The 20,242-nt window shown below is 36.4% G+C and overlaps 1 protein-coding gene across 1 annotated transcript; it reads left to right on the top strand.

Moving 5' to 3' along the window:
• The first annotated feature begins 38 nt into the window (after positions 1-38).
• LOC106154500 (WD repeat-containing protein 5) lies at positions 39-19,191 on the top strand. The gene is made up of 12 exons (XM_013528864.2): positions 39-212; positions 2,357-2,455; positions 3,465-3,561; positions 5,276-5,349; positions 9,949-10,038; positions 10,555-10,644; positions 12,058-12,197; positions 13,436-13,482; positions 16,417-16,526; positions 16,868-16,942; positions 17,919-18,006; positions 18,198-19,191. The coding sequence occupies exons 2-12, from the start codon at positions 2,357-2,359 to the stop codon at positions 18,296-18,298; spliced, it is 1,011 nt and encodes a 336-aa protein (XP_013384318.1). The 5' UTR covers positions 39-212; the 3' UTR covers positions 18,299-19,191.
• Positions 19,192-20,242: the final 1,051 nt, after the last annotated feature.

The following is a 20,242-nucleotide window of genomic DNA, read 5'->3' as shown; positions in this document are numbered from 1 at the left end:
CTAATCTTAAATTTTAAAAGAAACAACCTAAAACTCCCTATTTACGTCTCGCGAGAATATCGTAAGATTTGACGCACGCGCGATTTCCCGCACTAGAGCGCACGTTGTCACACATGCTGTTGTTTATTTCATTCGTTTTAATTTGACTTTGCCGGTTTGAGTCCTGCAAGCAAGTGATCCGCATTTTTTCAGTTATTTGATTCCGGCAAAAGGTAGGCAAAGAGAACGAAAATATTGTTCATGATAATTACACACAGGATTATGGTGAATGCTAGACACTAAAATCTGTAACACAACCCTGTGTGTGGTGTCCCTGTCAGTGTCAATAATAAATAATAATAATAGCAAAGGAAAGGTAATTATGCTGTTTTGCTGTCGATAATATAAGAAGGGTTAGGGGTGTGTTCTTAACATCACTTAATGCTTAGCTTCAGACATTCTGCCTTGAAAATACTATGAAACAAGTAATCTATTCTTGACAAGGGGTATTGGCTTTGGCAGATAAGACATTGTATTTCTTCTTTGTGAAAGACACAAGTCACTTATTGACACCTGGTTAATTATAAAAGACTATGCCATTCTTTAAAGTAACAAGGTGGGAACAAACATTTACTAATATGTAGCACGAAAATTCATACGTAAGCACTCCTATTGACGATTCTGATATGTATTGGCTGTGCTAACACATGAAAGCAAAGGCTAAAAAATGTTGGAAATGAAAACCAGTTGCCGAACCAGCTGTGGTGCAGCAGCTCTCAAATTTTTATTTTACATCTCATCTCCTCAACACACACATTACTGTGAAGCCAACCAGTTTTTCCATCAACAGAGGTATCACTTTCCTTAAACTCATCTGTCTATCTACCAGTTTGACCATTGTAAAATCATACACCTGTTATAAACAGATGAAAACCAGGTCAAATCTACTCAGGTCATGACGCGAGGACTAGTAACCTACTGCGCATGAGCAGAATTTATTTAAAGAATGGGTCTTCTAGTTGATTTTCACTATGTATTTATGACAATATAAACATTTATTTTGAATGAAAAACGGTTGAAAATTCCATTTCTGGTATTTTATTTTCATCGATTCAGTTAATTGTGTCAGAAACATAAAGAGCGGGTGACTTGCCTAGCACTTATCGTTCCAGCCAACTCCAGACAGCATGTGGACCACAACTTCCGCTCATGTGCAGTAGGTTACTGGCAGTTATCCTGAGTAGATTTGACCTGGTTTTCGTCTGTTTATAGCGGGTGTGTGATTTTACGATAGAGCAGACCTTTTTTACTCATATGCTTGCAATCTAACTGTAACCTTGAAATTGACCTTTGACCTACTTTAACTCATTGTCCCCTGCAGTGACTGTTGCACAATCCCCTTAAGCCCTTAATACCAAATCTGGCCACCACCATGCGGTGGCGCCACTGTCAGGACTTTTCCATAACCCTGAGGAAATTCCATATGCGGCTTTTTTCAAGGTCTGTTGTTTTGTTTGTTCCAAATTTTCAGGTTTCTTAAGGCATGAAATTTGTATAATATGAAATTCTTTATAACTGGACATATTCAGGATATTGTTATTTATCGAATGAGGAAGATCAAGTCTGAATTATTTGGTCTATTAAAATTGAACACTAAATATAAGTTCAACAACTTTTTCAAATTATATAAAATATACATTGTAATACTTGTTCAGATTATATCAACAGGTATATAAAAAAAAATTCTACAAAATATAACTAAAAGATGAGCACCAGATTACAAAAAAGTATAATATTTATTATCTATATTGTGCAGTTGTGATGTGTCATCAATAAGATAAGCATTAAGAGCGCATTCCCATAGATTTTTAGATCGATCTATTCCCGTGGGGAGTCTCACTAGATTACTGTCAGATAATCCAGCTTAAATGTCAGTCTCGCCTACTACAAGCTGTAAGGGGGTAATTAACTTTCGTGTTCGCTCGGCTGACAGCTGTTTAGCGTGAACCCCCAGGAAGTTAGGTCGATCTAAAGTAGATCGATCTAATCTCTGGAAATGGGGTCTAAGGCACTATAGTCATGATTTTAATGTTTGGTCTGAGTTTGACCCCAGAAAAAATAATTTTAGAAATATTATCCATCAATATTTAGTTAAAATAGTCACCCTAGCTTATATGGTTAATTTAGAATTATTCAAAATAACGTTTTCCAACTTTTTGTTGAGACAATATTGTAACATCATCATTATGTTGTGTAATTGGTTTTGTTTTTATAGCAAATGGAAATAAGTTTCTTCTTTTACTGTGCTTTCAATAGGAAAGTTTCAAAGCATAAAGTCTAGTCACTATTTACCAACTTTTGTTATTTTGCTGCAAAGATGTCAGCTGAAGATGCAGTAAAATCTGATGCTCCAACCAAACCATCCACAACCATTGCCAGTACAAACAACAGTGGCAGCAGCAAATCTCAGCCATTGGTGAGTTCAATCATTTCAGTGTAAAAGAGTGTTGAGAGTGTTGCTAGATTATCTATATGAGTTTATTGTGACATAAGTCATGGGTCATATATTTTTCTTTCTTTTAATCCTAAATGGGTTTTCAAGAGTCTAACAGCTATTGGCAAATCTACCTGAATAGACAACAGTATACAGGATGACATTTTAAAATTATGATTAGAACTGATCTTAGGAACCAATTCAGATATGGCAAAACTGTCTTTCCTACCGGGTATGACCGATTGAAATGCCATAGGACCCATAAAAATATTGAGCTGTAGCTCTTTTGGACTGAAGAGGATTTTCTGACAAGTATAGCACTGATTTTAAATCATTCTGAATTTATGAGACTTTAGAAGAAATCTGCTGACTACTACTGACTAAAATGCTTAATTATGGGGGTATCTTAAGACATATTTATGTTACCATGGCATCGAAGCAAAACTTGTTGATATCCGTTTTTAATAGTGCGGAGACTAACATTCAACAGACAAAATCATGGACATCTTGAAAAGAATTTGATTACAGAGAAGCAGCAAGAATATGGTCTCAGATGAGGAAATAGAAAGATCTCTTTGGAGTTAAAAACTTTCTTACATTTTATTTTGTAAAATTACCCTATTTATGGATTTTCTACACTCTTATAAGTGAATTGTCCAATATTGTTTCAGTGTAATCAGTGTGGAGTGCCTTGCATTTTTAAAAAAGATTATTGAGTATTATGTGCTTATTTGGATTTTTGTGCTTTTTAAGATTTCAGTTATTGTTGCTTGTACATTCAGATTATGAACTGAATCAAGCATTACTTGATTTTCAAAAAGTGTTACAGTAGCATAAGTCAGTGCTCCAGTGGTAATTAAGAAGTTATTCTGTATTATTTATAATAAGCAGAACAAATGTCCTCGTTCTCATGTAACTGCTTGCCTAAAGATAAACAGAAAACCAAATATATATTTTGAAAAATGCTGACATGAAACCATTCATCTTTCAGAAGCCTAACTATACACTGAAGTTTACATTAGCAGGACATACTAAAGCAGTGTCATCAGTCAAGTTCAGTCCCAATGGAGAGTGGCTGGCAAGTTCTTGTAGGTTTAACAATTATTCATTTGTTCTGAAACTTCTCAATTTAACTGTCTCCAATTTTAATGTTGCAAGTAAGATTGAAAACAGACCTTCAGAATGGCTTGAATGGCGCATATCCTTCAGAAAACATGCCCAAATGAATATTTCTTTATCGAAATACACAAATTAGAAGTTCATTTTGTAAATATCGAGCTTCAAAAAAGATCCCTTTTCACAAGATCTAGGAGTTACATGGTCACATGGTCTGGTGGGGTAGGGGGGACTTCTCAATGCTACGCAGTAAGCACATTGTTTACATAGTTGTTCAGCATTGCAATATCCCAGAATGCACTGTCAAGAGTTCCTCAAACTGCACAAATATAATTACAACACGTGGGTCCGGGACCGTCACGATAATCAACAACGTATGCTAGTGTCACTTTGATGGCTCTTGCTCTATGTTACAAATAAATATTAACAAAAAAATAATATCTTACCTTCTAAAGCTCTGCAAAAAGCCTGTTTAGCTTGAGCTGCTTCCGCCGTCTCTTGTATGGCAAGATTGTGGACAGTGGACGTCTCATGTCGCATAAGGGTACTCGTTCGAAAGTTATTAGTCCCTTGAAAGAGGATATTGTCCTTCTTTTTTACAATGCATAAGCTGCAATACACCAAGTTTGCGTTATCGTCGTATACAAGCCACTTGTAATAAGTATTTCTCCTCCTTTTTTTAAACGACCTTGAAGATGCATTGCTATTTGACGCGGTATCAGCAGTCATGACAGCTGCACAAACTTTTGCTCTCTTTGTGGTGGGAATATCTGCTGTGATGATCATTGCCTCCGTCGCTACTGTTCTGAGCCGTTTTAGAGTGATCTTCGGGATCGATTTTCTTTAAAAAGCTTTGCTTTTTCTCCGCCATCATGCACAATGTACAGGTTGATCAATTGATCTATATGGACAGTTAATCTCAGCATATCAGGGATTCAAGAAAGGAGGGGCGATTGCCACTGATTTGCATAAAGCACATGACGTCAGCATAAATTTAGATCTTTGTTGAAACTGCGATGAGTAAAGAATATCTTCGTTATGTTTAACATTAGATCTTGATATCGAGAGATGTCGAGTAAACAATCAAACTTCGGTTGTGAATTTGCTGAATTGGAGGGCGCGTTTAGAACACAAAAATGCCCCGCTGTTAATTCCCTTGAATTTTGTTGGCTTAGCTCACCCTACGAATTGCGTCAACCAAATTTTTTCTGCGTCAGTGACGCAAGGGTGCATCCTAGAATGAACACTGAAGATAATCGCCAATGAATGCCAGATCATTTGCTGCTTTTTTTAGTGCAGCCCACAGCAACACACTGAGACAAATCAAAATTGTCTAACACCTTTTAACATAGCCTTCCCTAACTTCACTGTATTCAGTATGTAGCTCAGGTTGTATGTTGTCACAGTACCATGTGACACAGATTTGTCAGTTCATTTTTGCATATTCAGGTAGGGTTTTCTAAAATGCTTTTTTTCTACTAAGGGACCATTCCCAGACCCTATCAATCAGAGGGGATTCTCATTTATATTTAAAAATGAAATAAGATATTGAATCCAAGTGCATGAATTGGTTAAGCAATAATTCCGGAGTCGGAGAAAATGGCTCTTTACCCAGGAACACTCTTTTTGGTGAGTAAATCCATACAGGTCACCTATAATCAAACTTGGTTTTTACTTTTTTTTCAGCTGCAGACAAATTGATAAAGATATGGGGAGCTTATGATGGAAAGTTTGAGAAGACGATAAGTGGACATAAGCTGGTACGTATTTAATTTAAAGAGCATGTCATGGTTGCAGTATGGCAATATATTTGGATATTCTGAGGCAAAGTATTTTACAAATGTAGAATATTTTGCTTTGTCATATAACAAAATAATTGTCCCTTCTGTCCCATCTGACCAAAAGTCATATGTGGAGATTCCAAATATGCCCTTGGATTTGACCTTTATATCAAAAAGTATAACATGGTGGTGAAAATGAAATGTGAATATGGTAATGTGCCATAAATTTTGAATGTGAGGAAAAGATAACAAAACTCGTAGCAAGGGACAGACAACTTATGGTCAAAATTGACAGAATTTCATGAAATTCAAACATCTGGAATTTCTGAGCACGTCCCATTTCATAAATTTCGAACAAAACAATCTTATAGTTATTTCAATTAATTTCATATGTACGAAATTCATGGCACATTGCTATAAGTCCAGAGCAAAGATACTGCATTTTGCATTTACTGCATTTTGCAGAGCATGTCAAGCACAACACTGGAGGTGCTGTTAGTCAGGCGGTTAAGTCCAAATTATATCCAGAATTGTGCAAAAGTTGATAAAAGCATGAAACTTTCCACGATGAATGACCCTTAGGTGTTTGTCAATTTTGGATCGGGGGGCAACTCCAAAATTCACAGGTACCCGGATGAGACGCTTTCTTAAATATGCTGACTCAGCATTTTATGTACATTCAGATTTCATCAAAACGAGCACTATCAGTACTAATTATGATATCATAAATAGATTTTAAAAACGTACACTCACTGTGCACATCTATGAGAGCAATGATGACGTCACGATGACGTCACTGGGTGATATTGCACAACTTAGAATGACAAATATCCACTTTCTCCTACAGGAACAATAGTCAAACTCTGTAATGTTTCTTTTCCGTAATTTTTATAACAGAAGTGCATCCTTTAGGGTTAGAAAGGTAAAATTAGCTTGATTGCTACTTCCGAGACATTGAGCATTTTCAATATGGCCGTCAATTTTTGAGGAAAAACAGAAAAACAACCAGAAGTCGACGCATATACTATATTTGTGGCTGTTGTGAATGTGTTTCATATCGGAAGAACACAGTAGGGCACAAGACTACATCCTACCACGTCTTTGTTACTGATAAAAAACAAAATGGCCGCCAAAACATAGGGTAGAGGCAGAGGGTAAAGTAAATCAGCAAAATCAGCATATTTCATAGTATCATCAGTCTAATTAACGGCATCTTCTTCTTTGATTTTTCCGTTCATCGTGATTTTTCGTTAGCTTTTATCCTACACTACCATTATCTGTTTGTTTAATATTCAACTCTTGTGTGGTGAGGGCGTAAGCCCTCCAAGTAGTCAGGTTACCAATCTATTTGGTCCCATAGTTGAACAATACTATGTTGCTTTCTGTAGTTGTTTGAAAAAGAAATGCCCCTTTTTTGGTCAGAAAAGTCGACTTAGCTTGGCTTTTCTAAATTCTGGGACATTGGCACTTTTCGTAACCCAAAATGGCTGCCAATTTTTACGCAAAATTACATACACTGTAAGTATTCATAGCAATTTACATCAAACTATATACAGTGCGTGAAGATTCTTCATTTTAATGTCTATTTATTTACATGTTTACAAATACAGAGGTGGTGTTTATTAGGGTTTTCTTTCACATAATCTGCAAGTCATTTTAATAGAAATAGCAAAATAGCCACCAAAACGGCACGGGAAAGGCAGGTAAAAAGATAGTAAATTATGTTTTTCAGCTGAAAAAGATTTTAAACGAATGAAATCTGCATGTACATTGTATGTCAGTAAAACAATACGCCTGTGGTCAATGCAGGCGACATAATAAAACAGATTGGTGCAAAGAGGAAAGGAAATATGTTCGTCAAATTTCTTCTTCCGTTTATCAGCTGTCATCTCTGATATGTCAGCAGCAACCCCTTAATGTTTGAAAAATAAGGCCGCTGACCAATGCTAGGCATTTCCAACTTTTATTAGATTTTTTAGCAAGCTTGTCGTTAAATTTTGAAAGCTGAAACCTATCAGACCTTCAAGCAGCACCTGACAGCGCCGACAGAGGAGAAAGTAATTTTCATATTCGTTCAAGTACGGATTTCGTTTGCGGGAGATCGTCGGCGGTAGGTGATTCGCCATCGGAGCAAGATGCGAAGCCAATTTACAAATCAGAGGGAGATCGTTTGCAATCCAAGCGAGAAGAGAAGTTAATTTTCATATTGATTCAAGGGATTTTGTTCGCGGAAGATTAGCAGCGGTCGGTCCCAAACGCCAAGTCAATTTTCATACCTTTAGCAGGTGGTTGTTTTGGATCCGAGGGAGACGAGAAAGCAATTTTCAAATCCGTGCAAAGGACTTCGTCAGCGGCAGGTCGTCAGCGGGCGATGCCTTCGTTTCCTTCTACCAATGGTACATATCCTTTAGCCTGGGTCCCAATCCAACATACGGGCTTCTACGTCTGGTCTACGGCCAAAAAATTGATGCCAAGTTGTAAAAATGCCTAAAGAGGCAGCAAAGAGCAAGAGTGGAGAGGGGGAGAGGGGACAAGCAAAGTATGATTGGGTTCACCATCTTTGAACACTGCTGCGGATATAATGACCTTCTCAAACATGCACCTGTTTTATACCTCTCCCAAAACATCTCAACACGTAAGATTCCCGTGCAAAGGACGAGCAACAACCATAGGAAGCCAGCAAGGCTGCCCTGCGTCTACTTGCGTTGCCCTTGCGTTGCCTGTATTCCTTGTACGCATCACGTACGTAGTGCACGATGAGGGACACGTGCTAAAGCCAGTCGGATGCAGAGATACTTCTGGCGTGCGGAGGCTGAGCTTCTCAGGTACTGTCCACGCACTTTCTTCTTGCGCACTAATTACAATCACCAGTTACTTGATTTCTTCCCTACGATCTAGCTACGGCCCAGCCAGACGAGAGGAACCTAAAAAACCGTACGTCCTGAAAATCATGCGTGGAGTTGGGACCCAGGCTTAAGCTCATATTAGCAACAAGACACGGCACAAGCATGTACTGTAGAGGTAATTGCCGTTGCCCTTAGCCATTTACGATGTCATAAAAATCCCACAGAAAACGTGTATGAGTTCATTGTACGGTCCGTAGCAAATGTCATTTAGACTTTAGCGATCCAAATGAGATGAAGAAGCACTTTTCATATCGTCAGCGGAATATCGGTAGCGATCCGAGCGAGACAAGAAGGTTTTTTTTTTCATATTTGTTTTAGCGACTTCGTCAGCAGAAGATCGTTAGCGGGAGATAGTTACTGATCCGAGCAAAAAGAAAAGGCAATTTGAATATTTGTTCGAGGGCCTCATTAGTGGAAGATCGTCAGGGGGAGACCCGGTGGTTAGGATGCGTTCATTCGCAACTGAGTGAAATATGCTAATGTCTAGCCCTGCAAGAGCAAAATTTATTCACATGGTTGAGATGGTAACAACTGACTACTGAATGTTTATTTTGCATTAAAACGTGCTCTAGCAGTTCAGACTCCCACCAAAAAGAAATTGCCAAATTAAGTTCGTAATTGATTTTTAAAATATGTTTTATACTATTTTCAAATATTTTTATTTATACCAACCTCCTTTGAAAATTATTCTTACTTTTTTTTCATTTCATTCCTTTTATTTTTGAGTGTCAAACAAGCTGATAATGATAGGTAAGGATCATGGCTAATTTAAAATCCAAATGAACAGAAAAATCGAAGGCATACAAAGTTTTAATTAGATTAATCATAAAAGTAATAGACTGATTATACTGCTATTCTTCATCCTCTGCTGTATGCGTTGGCGGCCATTTTGATTTTTCAATAACAGAAACATGCTAGTATGCAGTCATTTATCCTACTGTGTTTTTATGACGGGAAATGTGTTCACAATAGCCACAAATAAATTATATCTGTCAACTCTTGGTTGTTTTTCTATTTTCTCTAAAAATTGACGGCCATATTGAAAATGCTCAAAGTCTCGGAAGTAGAAACCAAGCCAACTCAACGTTTCTAGCCCTCAAGGATGCATTTCTGTAAGGAATGTTTACAGGAAAGATCATTGCAGGGTTCGACTATTTGGCATATGCGAGTGAGTGGGTATTTGTCATTTTGTATTTTGCAGTAGCACCCAGTGACGCCATCATGACGTCATCATTGCTGTAATTGATGTTTACAGCTAGTGTACGTTTCTCAAATTTATTCATGTTATCATAATTAACGCCGGTAGTGCTCGTTTACGTGAATTCTGGATGTACACAAAATGCTGAGTCAGCATATTTTAAGAAAGCTGCTCATCCGGGTACTTGTGAATTTTGGAGTTGCCCCCCGATCCAAAATTGACAAACACCCAATGGTCATTCACCATGGAAAGTTTCATGCTTTTATCAACTTTTGCACAATTTTTTGGCTTAGCCGCCTAACTATGTCCCTTTTTTTTGTTTTCCATACAAATGCAATTTCTCCAGCTGGTGGTACTGTACCCAGAGGCTGTATCCCATCTCTGATCCTGTAGTTATTGAATGTCAAACTGCAATATTGTATGGTGATTGTGCTGGCACAACACCTGTAACTATGTTCTTTTCCATATATCCAGGGTATCTCTGACCTAGCTTGGTCCACGGACAGCAGGCTGATATGTAGTGCATCAGATGATAAAACACTCAAAATATGGGATGTTGCCACGGTAACTTTTGATATAAGACGATTTTGCTATTGTGTGTGAAAACTGTAGATGTTTTAATTTAGCAATCCACAATTTGCAATATAATCGATATTAAAATCGTCCTTCCATGTTGTTAAATTTAACTTACTGTGAAATTTAGTTTTAGTGATTTATTTTATGTTGATATTTTAAAACCTTTAATTTTAGTGATATCAAGGTTATAAGACGGGCTCTGTTTAGGGGACCGTTCCCAGCCCCTATCATACTAACTTTGGATCTCCAAGAAGATTCTCAATAAATTCCTATCAACTTGAGCGGCTTAAATGTCTCTCCCGCCTACTGGAGCTGCTAAAGTGTAATTAATTATCATTTATCAGCTTCAGTAGGCATGCCAGGCATCTAAGCCACTCAAGCCGAAAGCATTTAAGCGAGAAACCCCTTGGAGATAAATAGGTCCTGTTAGGTCGAGGCCCAGTCTTAGTGATTTTGCTTGAAATTTAGCATATTTTCACTGAAATTATATTTTATCCATTTCAGGGCAAGTGTTTAAAGACTTTAAAAGGACACAGCAATTATGTGTTTTGTTGTAACTTCAACCCTCAATCAAACCTTATAGTCTCTGGATCAGTAAGTAGTCAACAATATCTGTGTCTATATCTGCAGTACCCTTCATGTCTCTTTATATATATATATATATATATATATATATATATATATATATATATATATATATATATTCTGATCACATTGTGATAGTTACCACTGTCACTAACACATCTGTTGTTCACCTTATAACTGCATGCATACAGACACTTAAAGCTACCTGAACAGAAAGTTAAATTTTTATATTCAGATTGGTCTGTCTGTCCGTGCCGTCACCATTGCTGTCCAACTCATGATGTTTGCCCCATAACTGCCAAACCATATTGTTTATATACTTAAAATTTACTGAGTAGCTTTGTTTGGCTAAGAAGCAGGTTGCTTTTGAAAGTCCACATGATCGGTTTACATTTACAGTAATTATTCTGTGTGTTGCAAGTATTTGTGATGTTTGCCCCATAACTGCCAAACTGGGGCCGGTTTCACAAAGCAGTAGTTAGTTAGAACAACTAACTACTGAACTACCTCGCTAACGAGCAAACTTAGCGATTTTCGAGGGGTGTTTCACGAAGCAGTAGTTAACTCATCGCTAAGTTCAGCCGTAAAGTTTGGTCGTTAGTTCTCTCGTTACTCACCGTAGTCTCGAAACCGTCTGCCGGAAGTGGAACTCTTGCGTAAAAGTGTCACGAAAGCACTAACTCTCCAATTTTTGGTGGCTGGAAATGCATAAGAACGTCTGCTTTGAGGTCGTCGTAAAGAATCTCCACCACCTTTTTGCCGCTCTTTTTGTCACAGCTAGGCGCAACCTCTCGTAAATTGCATCATCGTATGTATATTATAATAGATTCTGCCTTTCATGAAAACGTCGTAGTCTACGTTGCCGTCTGGCGGTACGGATAGCAAGAAAGGTAGCCGCCATATTGGATACAAAGACAAACGACAAACAATGGTAACTAAGCAACCTTTTTATTTCACTCATTACGCATGCGTACGATGAAACTCTAGAGTTAGCGACTGCTCTGACCAGTCGTTAAATATCCATGGTAACAACGAGACAATAACGAGCGAGAGAACTAGCGAGAGGCTAACTACCGATCGCTAACTAACTACTGCTTTGTGAAACCGGCCCCTGTATTTTTATTATACGTTAAACTTGCTTTGTTTGGTAAAGAGGCAGGTTGCTTTCGAAAAATCTGCATGAGCGGTTTACATATACAGTAATTATTCTGAACTAACAAACAAGCTAATAGAGCTAAAAACAACTTTCTAGGTAGGGGTAAAAAGCTGTAGAGATGGGACACCTTCAGGCTTTTCCTTGAATAATTAGGCAGGCTTGTCAAACTGGCAATAGAAAATGTGAACATTAAGATATAATGTGGATAGCCAGGAGTTTGAGTTGAGATACTTCCTTAGTGCATATTTTTCTGTTTTTCTTTGTAGTTTGATGAAAGTGTCAGGATCTGGGATGTGCGGACAGGGAAGTGCTTAAAAACTCTGCCAGCTCACTCTGACCCAGTTACTGCTGTCCATTTTAACAGAGATGGTTCTCTAATTGTGTCCAGTAGCTATGATGGATTGTGGTAAATATTTGACTTTTAAGTTGCTAAAGCACAATTGTGTCTGTGTGTGTGTTTATAGCTGTGCTTATGTCTTGTTACTGCAATAATGGAAAACACGTTCAGGGATTATTTAATGTAAAAAATTAGCAGTCAAGTTCAAAGCTGGACATGACCTATTATTTCCCAATATACTTTCAACTCATGGACAGGTACTGTTGATATTGCCAGATATTTACCAGATTGTAAATACTAAAGTGCATAAGAAAAAACAGGTAACTTATTATTTTTAAACATACAGGAATGATTTACAGGATAAACATACAGCAGGCATTTGAAAAAGATCCTAATAAGATCATTTTCCTTGTAAAAACAGTGTCTTATGAATTTTTCATTTTTCACAAATTGCCATTTTCCAGGTGTGACATTAAATTCTTATTGGTCTTAAGGCCTTTGATTTAGCAATTTAGTATTGCCTCAGTAACAGTATGTAGTACATTATCAAAATTGTTTGTGCAAGTGTTATTAGCATTATATAATGTTGCAGAAAAATTGACAAAATGTTTTGTACGCTTTCATCATTGTTTGTCATTTTTGGACTGTTTTGATATAGCTGGGGGGAGGGGGGATGTCACTGTTGGGCCATTCACACTATTAAGCAAACCGCAGTTCAGTATCCCCCGATAAAACTGCAGTCGAAAAAACCCACTTTGCTTGCATTCACACTACTTTGGGCAACAATTGCTCCGCTCTAGTCAATCATACTTCCTGTTAAGCATTTGCACTATTGTTTGCAATAAAAAAAGTGATGATATGAACCATTTGGCAGGAGTATAAGTATTGATGATTGCTATGCTTTATAAAATATTGAAGATACACAGAAAGAAATATTTCCTAAAGAAAAACACAACATGCGTCTGCATGTGTGACAGTACTATGATTAACCTGCAAAATATGATAAATTGCCCTTTTTTTGCGCATTAGTTTCTTATGTAAACATCTGTTCTGGACTGTGAGTGTGATTTAGAGTTTGTCTCAGTACCGCCCAAATCCCAATCTGGATTTATTTGAACCGTGGTCTGGTGTTAGTGATGGTGAAGATTGCCAACGGAATGGCCTTAATATGGTAAATAACAGCTGGACGCTGTGTATATTCTATCAGAAAAACTTGCATGTTCATTTTTCAGTTAACTTCATGTGCCATAGACTTCAGGTTCTTTCTAATAATTAAATTTTTTTTAATCTCTTTTGGAAAACTCTAGCCGTATATGGGATACCGCATCAGGCCAGTGTTTAAAAACTTTAATTGGTAAGCTATTATTATGACATCTTTAATTATAATTTCAGATATTTCTTTCATAGATAAATGCTTTTTAGGTACAGACACATGTGTCTGTACATATACCTGTCACCTCTGTCAGTCATTGCCATTGCCATGCACTTTCACTTATTACTTATTTTACAATCAGTGGAAAACCATGTGACTTTTTGGCTTCAAACTTATAGAACTGATGAATATTAATTAAGTACAAGTTGAGCTTGAAAATCAGGATGATAGGGCCATTTTTTCCAAAGTTATGCTGTTTTTAAACTTTTTTCAGCATATTTCATCCACCATTATACAGAAAACAGGACTTATTCCAGGATATGAAATTTGGTATAAATTTGAAGCCGGACAGCAGGGCTGGCAACTTTGAAAAGTAGCCAGCCCTGACCAAAAGTAGCCAGCCCTGAATTTTTTGAAAATTACCTGATTAAACCAATTGCAGGCAAGAACGATATTAAAACAAGGACTCTTAGTCTCAAAGTGAATTTATTCAAATAGATTCTTCACTGTCAGCATCTGAAAAGTTATGCTCTGAACCCAAATCGGAAAAGTCTGATTCACTGTGACTGTCATAATCAGAGTCTGGGTTGCATGACCCACCTGTTACAAACGCTCCATGGGCATACTTATGAAATCTTTCTGGTTGTTGCCTAGAAACCAATAGTGCAAATACACTTCGACAGGTCTTGCAAAAAATGTTTGACGTTTTTACTATCAGTCTCATCACAAATTAACCAAGAAAATTCAGTTTTCCATGATGGCACAACTGATCTTTTCCTTTTGCAGGGCTAGACACTAACTTTTATCAGCACCTGTCCTTCACACATTTTGTATAGTTTCTATTTTAAGAATGGCCTGTATTACTAGAGCATGTAGATTTTTAACCAAATAAATATTCAGTAGTCAGTCTGTTATGTGAATAAATTTTGTCTTGTGAAATTCTGGAAGGTGTTCACTTTCGTAATTTGGCGGTAAGTTTGCTTAGACTTTGTTTTGGGACTACATGTGTTTTGTACCAAATGTAGGTCACTCTTCTCAATGCCATCCATACGTCGTGACGTCATTCAATTATATATTTTTATGAGAAAGACATCGTATAGCTTAGACTTGCCCTTCAAGAAATCGAGCTGCAGCTGCGTATATTTTGAGATAGAATGCTTTGTGCAGCAAACCGTAACCTTCAAGATCTCAACGAGAACCGGAAATGTGTCGTGATGTCACTTACTTGTACTTGGAAAGCTGCTGGGTGATTTTCCGATGAGAAATATTTTGTAGCTTATACAAATGTTCAGAAAATGACCATGCAGATTAAAGAAAATTCACTAATCAAAATTGAAACTGCATAATTAGAAAATTGGAAAACATTGTACATTTCTGACCTCGTCTTGTCAGTGTAAATGTTAAGAAAATTACAATAACACATTATGGAAGAATCAAAACTTAAACTGCGCAATTAGACAAGATTGTGTTGTTCTGATCTTGAATGACCACACATCGTTATTTGTCTCATTAACAAGCATGTGAATGCTGCGTTTGATACTTTGTATCAGACGCTTCATATAACATGGTGAAGGGTTTTTGCGCTAGGCATGCCGGGTAAACGGTGAATAGGCCTAAGCATGTACAAAACCAAACGTTTAGGAAAAAAAACCCTGGACTAACTTTGAATGCAGGAATGGGGTCGTTGACCATTAGTAAGTACGGGAAAATTGCCGTTTACTCAAGGAAAATCCAATTTTTGGCCAAAAAGAAGAGTTATTATGACTTTGATATGAACGCACATATTGATATACAATTATTATAGAGGCTAGAAAAATGGCCAGACTGGCAACTTTTGGAAAGAGACCACCTGGGCGATAATTGAGCCGTCCTGGGCCGTCGAACGGTCCTTATTTCATACCCTGCTGATTCATAGAACTTATATACAGATCAAGTTTGAATTGAAAATTATCTTTGTAGGTCTATTTTTTATATATATATATATATATATATATATATATATATATATATATATATATACTTTACCTTTAGGCTTAAAACTTACAGAACTGATGAATATGCATAAAACACAGGTCAGGTTTGAAAATCGGCATGATTGGACCATTTTTTTTTTCAAAAGTTGTGCTGTTTTTTCTCTTTTTTCAGCATATATGCAACACTCATAACACGATAAGTAGAAAACCATTTTTCCTTGTGGCTTAAAACTTACAGAACTGATGAATATCCATAAAACATAGGTCAAGTTTGAAATCAGCATGATCGGGCCATTTTTTTAAAAGTTGTGTTGTTGTTTTTTTTTTTTTTTTCACTTTTTTCAGCATATATGCAACACTGAAAACACATTTCAAGGCATATTGTCTCTAGTGGTCCTGAAACTAATCTTATTGACCATCTTACTTGTTGTAAGCATTATTTATTACTGTATCAAAAATGACAAAGTGACCTATATCCTGCATCTTTATACTTTTTGTCTGTACATTTGACAGCTTTGCTGCCTTGTTCTAGAATTTGTGCAATCCTGTGTGATATTTTCATTTTTTTCTCATTCTGGCATTTTTAAAGTGTAAACTAGAACTGGTGGGCCTCAAGCCTCATGCTAGTTACACAGTTTAATTTATATCCAAATTACTTATGGTGCTTTATAAAAATATGTTGTTCACTTTGATGTTTAGCAAAATTGGCAGTTACATATTTTGTGCATCTTTTTTCTGCTCTTTGTCTGTACATTAGACAGGTTTGCTGCCTTGTTTTAAATATATTATAAAGTCTGTAACAACCAGCTAAAGTAGAAGTCCAATTAAGCTGCCATATTTCAAAATTCTGTTATTCTAGGTTAGGTTTTCCTCAAAATCTTTACAGCTTATATTGAATAGTGAATAGATCATTTATAATTTAAAAGTCTAAGCTATTTTGCAGATGATGATAATCCACCAGTGTCATTTGTCAAATTTTCACCCAATGGAAAGTACATCTTGGCAGCAACATTAGACAACACTCTTAAATTGTGGGACTACAGCAAAGGGAAGGTAATGGCTGTCAGTAGCTTGTTACATCATTAGGTTCTGTATTTCACATGAAAGCAACTATAATTGTCCTATAATTGTCTCATTGAATTACAATCAAACATCAACTTACAGGTAACATTTGTTTAATTTTTGAATTATAAGCTACATTTTCAGGATTTTTAGTTTTTACAGTTAAACCCATGCATGGTAAGCATGGAATTTCATGTCACAGTGTTTGGCTTCTATCGTGAAAGAAAATAAAAAGTTGTTATTCAGTTAGAGGTAGATTGCAGTACTAGCGCTTCGTTCACTGCCATTATTAATATTTTAATAGTATGTTTCCTTTTTATTTCAATTTTCAGTGCCTGAAGACTTACAGCGGCCACAAAAATGAAAAGTATTGTATATTTGCCAACTTTTCTGTAACTGGAGGAAAGGCAAGTTTTACACTTCATTAATGAACATTACAAATAGTTCTTATGGACTGGACATTGTGTGTTACTATATTGTCCTGAAAGATGTTATTTATTATTCTCAAACCTTATTTACACTAAAAAGCACTTTAAAAGTATTTGAATTAGAGCCTTAAAGTCTTTGGCAGTTCTTGAATTTGTTCTTGATGTTGCTGTATGTGAGAAATAACTTCCAAACCTTATTTTTATTTTACTATAAATTTACTGAGTAGCTTTGCTTGGTAAAGAAGCAGGTTGCTTTCGAAATTCGGTATGATTTTTCTGTTTTTTTGCAGAATTTTGGTGACATTTGCCCCTTTTTTGCCAAACCGTATTTTTGTTTTATGTTAAATTTACTGATTGGTTTTGTTTAATAAAATCAGCATGATTGGTTTACATTAATGGTAATTGTACCACCAGCATAGTCCATACCCGTCTCGTCTGTGGCCACGTCATTGTCACTGTTACCACTTCTCCTCCTAGACTACAAGCGCTTGCATACCGATCTCTTACATTTAGGTCACATATAATCTCAACTCAATCCACATAAATTTTGGGCTTTGTTGGTGCACGGCTCTAGTCACAATGCAACCTTGTCCAAAATTTGCAAAATTAAATGCTTAAATATCTCCGTTATTAAATTATTAATGTTGCTTTCCTCGGGGAAAGTGGGAAAGCAACATTTTGACCCCTGGTATTATTGCATCAAAATTGACTTAGCCTATTCTGTGCATTATTATCTTCTCCTTTTGTCTGTACATTTGACAGCTTTGCTGCCTTGTTTTCTGTTATCTTCGTTTGACCTGCAATTGAAGAAGGAGTAGAAGTCTTCAACCAGTAATAATCGGGCAGATTATTATTGATGTCTGAAATTAAGTATTTTCAAAGATACGTTTTGGCAAAAGGACATACAAAGTGCAAGAACACAAATATTTTAATATTCAGCTTATTGATTTTCTAGTGGATTGTTTCCGGTTCTGAAGATAATATGGTTTATATATGGAATCTCCAGACCAAGGATATTGTACAGAAGTTAGCTGGGCACACAGGTAAGACTTTGTATAAGCAGGATGATTTTTTTTTTGTGTAATGTTACATCATATTATTCCACAATATTTTTGCATTAGAACAATAAAGCAAATGTGGTTGTTACATGTTTGAGTTCTGTGTAGGACTAAATCAGTTTGTTTATATATATATATATATATATATATATATATATATATATATTATTTTTTAGATGTGGTTCTCTGCTGTGCTTGCCATCCTACAGAGAATATTATTGCCTCAGCAGCATTGGAAAATGACAAAACCATCAAACTATGGAGGAGTGATGTATAGCAATGGTGGCCAGTGTTGAATTTTATTAAATCCAAAACATTTTCACAATTAAGGCTAAAATGCCACCAGGCATCTATCTACTTCATAAAAGTAAATATTCCTGGACTCTTTTTATATATAGAATTTTTTTTCAGTGAATATTTCGGATCTGCAAAAGTATTTACACTGGAATTAAGACATCATCCAGTTAGAAATTTCATCATTTAGGATTGTTCATTGTAAGAGCTTTCATTATTCTGAATTATACTTGTCATACTGATATAAGTGAATGAAACATAAAGCAGGTTTTTGCTTATATCTTGAATTTTTGAGGGGAAAGCTATCAAGTTTAGACATTCTGCAAGGTGCTTCCACCCTTTCATTTACTGACATTACTTTGATAAACAGCCATGTTCCTCTTGTTGACCATCAAGAACATGTTATTATGTCATTTCATGTAAGTTTTTAGTAGATTCTCCATGCTTTCACACAAACTCAACAGCAGCATTATGTTATGTTTACGCTGATATTTTCATGTGTATCATTTGTGTATTTAAGAAAGGCTCAAAATCTGACAAGATAGAGCTTAGTCATTACAAAGGTAAACATTTCACTATGCTTATTGTACAATTAAAATATATTCTTCTGCAGCCTTATATGTGTATAAAATGATTAAGCTGCAAAATTTGGGCACTTGAAAAATTGCTCATTATGTTAGAGTATCATTATCATAGCATTCAGAGTGAAGTTTAAATATGAAAAAGAAATTGAGTGAGTTTTGGAGATAGCATACTAAGTACCTCATAGAATGGAGATTTTAGTAGAGAATCAGACTTTTTTTGTGTATAATACCATTTTGTGTAAAGGATGTATTTTTCCTTAGAGCAGTGTAATAAATTTCTTAAAATATATAACTGTCAGTGGAACTATGAACTATTGCATCTCACCAACAGAAGACACAATTGTACAACCACCATGCGTGCTGGAGGTACCTCAGTTTTACCTCTTAAAAATTTCAGTCATGAAAATGTAGATTTTTATTTCAGTGATGTCATCTTTGCTCTTCATTGTTGTTATTTTATACCCCAATGTGTCTCATTACTGTTAATCATCTGGATATCCAACTGCCAGGGATGCTAGTGGGGTCCGGAAAGAAAACCTGAACTTTTTTTTGGCAAAGACGGGGGGGGGGGGGGGGGGGGGGGGGGGTACAAATACAAATTGATTATGAAACAATTACTATATTTCAAATTTTATTTAATAAATATATTGCAATATATGTCATCACAACTTCATGGTAATTTTCAACAGTTGTTTCCAAGGATAATCTTGACATTGACAAGATGGAAGTGCCATCAGTACATAAACACCTACCACCCATAGTAGACAGTAATGATCCCTCACGTAAGCTTGATAATCACCAGCATGATAATGATAGTCACTAAATGTTAATCCCTTTCATTTATCATTTTCAAAGATTGGTAATGGCTTTCGTGGTAATGCCCAAGCAACAAAAATGTGTAAAGACAACTACGTGCTTTGGCATGCTTAGTTGTTTTAGCATGGTTTTTCAGAGCTTTTTTAACACTGCTTCCGTACCGGATCACGTCGTTGCACCATACACACCAAGCTTCTCCGGGGGACTTTCGCTTCCGAACATAGGTAGAAAAAAAATCGTCATTATTGTCCTTTTCCTCCAGCCAACTCCAACTAAATCTATTTTTGACAGTAATGTCGATGTTTCTAATATCGTCTGTTCCCCTCTCCGCGAAATCCATTTAGTTTGGTTTAGTTCAAAATTCCGCGCACGCGGTGTCAAAACTTTCCACATGGGTGCCGACATTAAAGCCTACATTTCCAACCAATCAAGCGCCATAAATAAATCACGTGCTACGGTTGTGACTAGATATTGTGTTGAAACGCAGCTCTGTCGCAATGGTTGAAATGCGACGTTCCTCTGACGCA

This window comes from Lingula anatina, chromosome 3 (genome assembly GCF_051362555.1).
Source record: "Lingula anatina isolate TDL-2025a chromosome 3, LinAna3.0, whole genome shotgun sequence".
NCBI classification, from domain to species: Eukaryota; Metazoa; Brachiopoda; class Lingulata; order Lingulida; family Lingulidae; genus Lingula; species Lingula anatina.
This window is presented reverse-complemented; position numbering and strand designations above follow the sequence as displayed.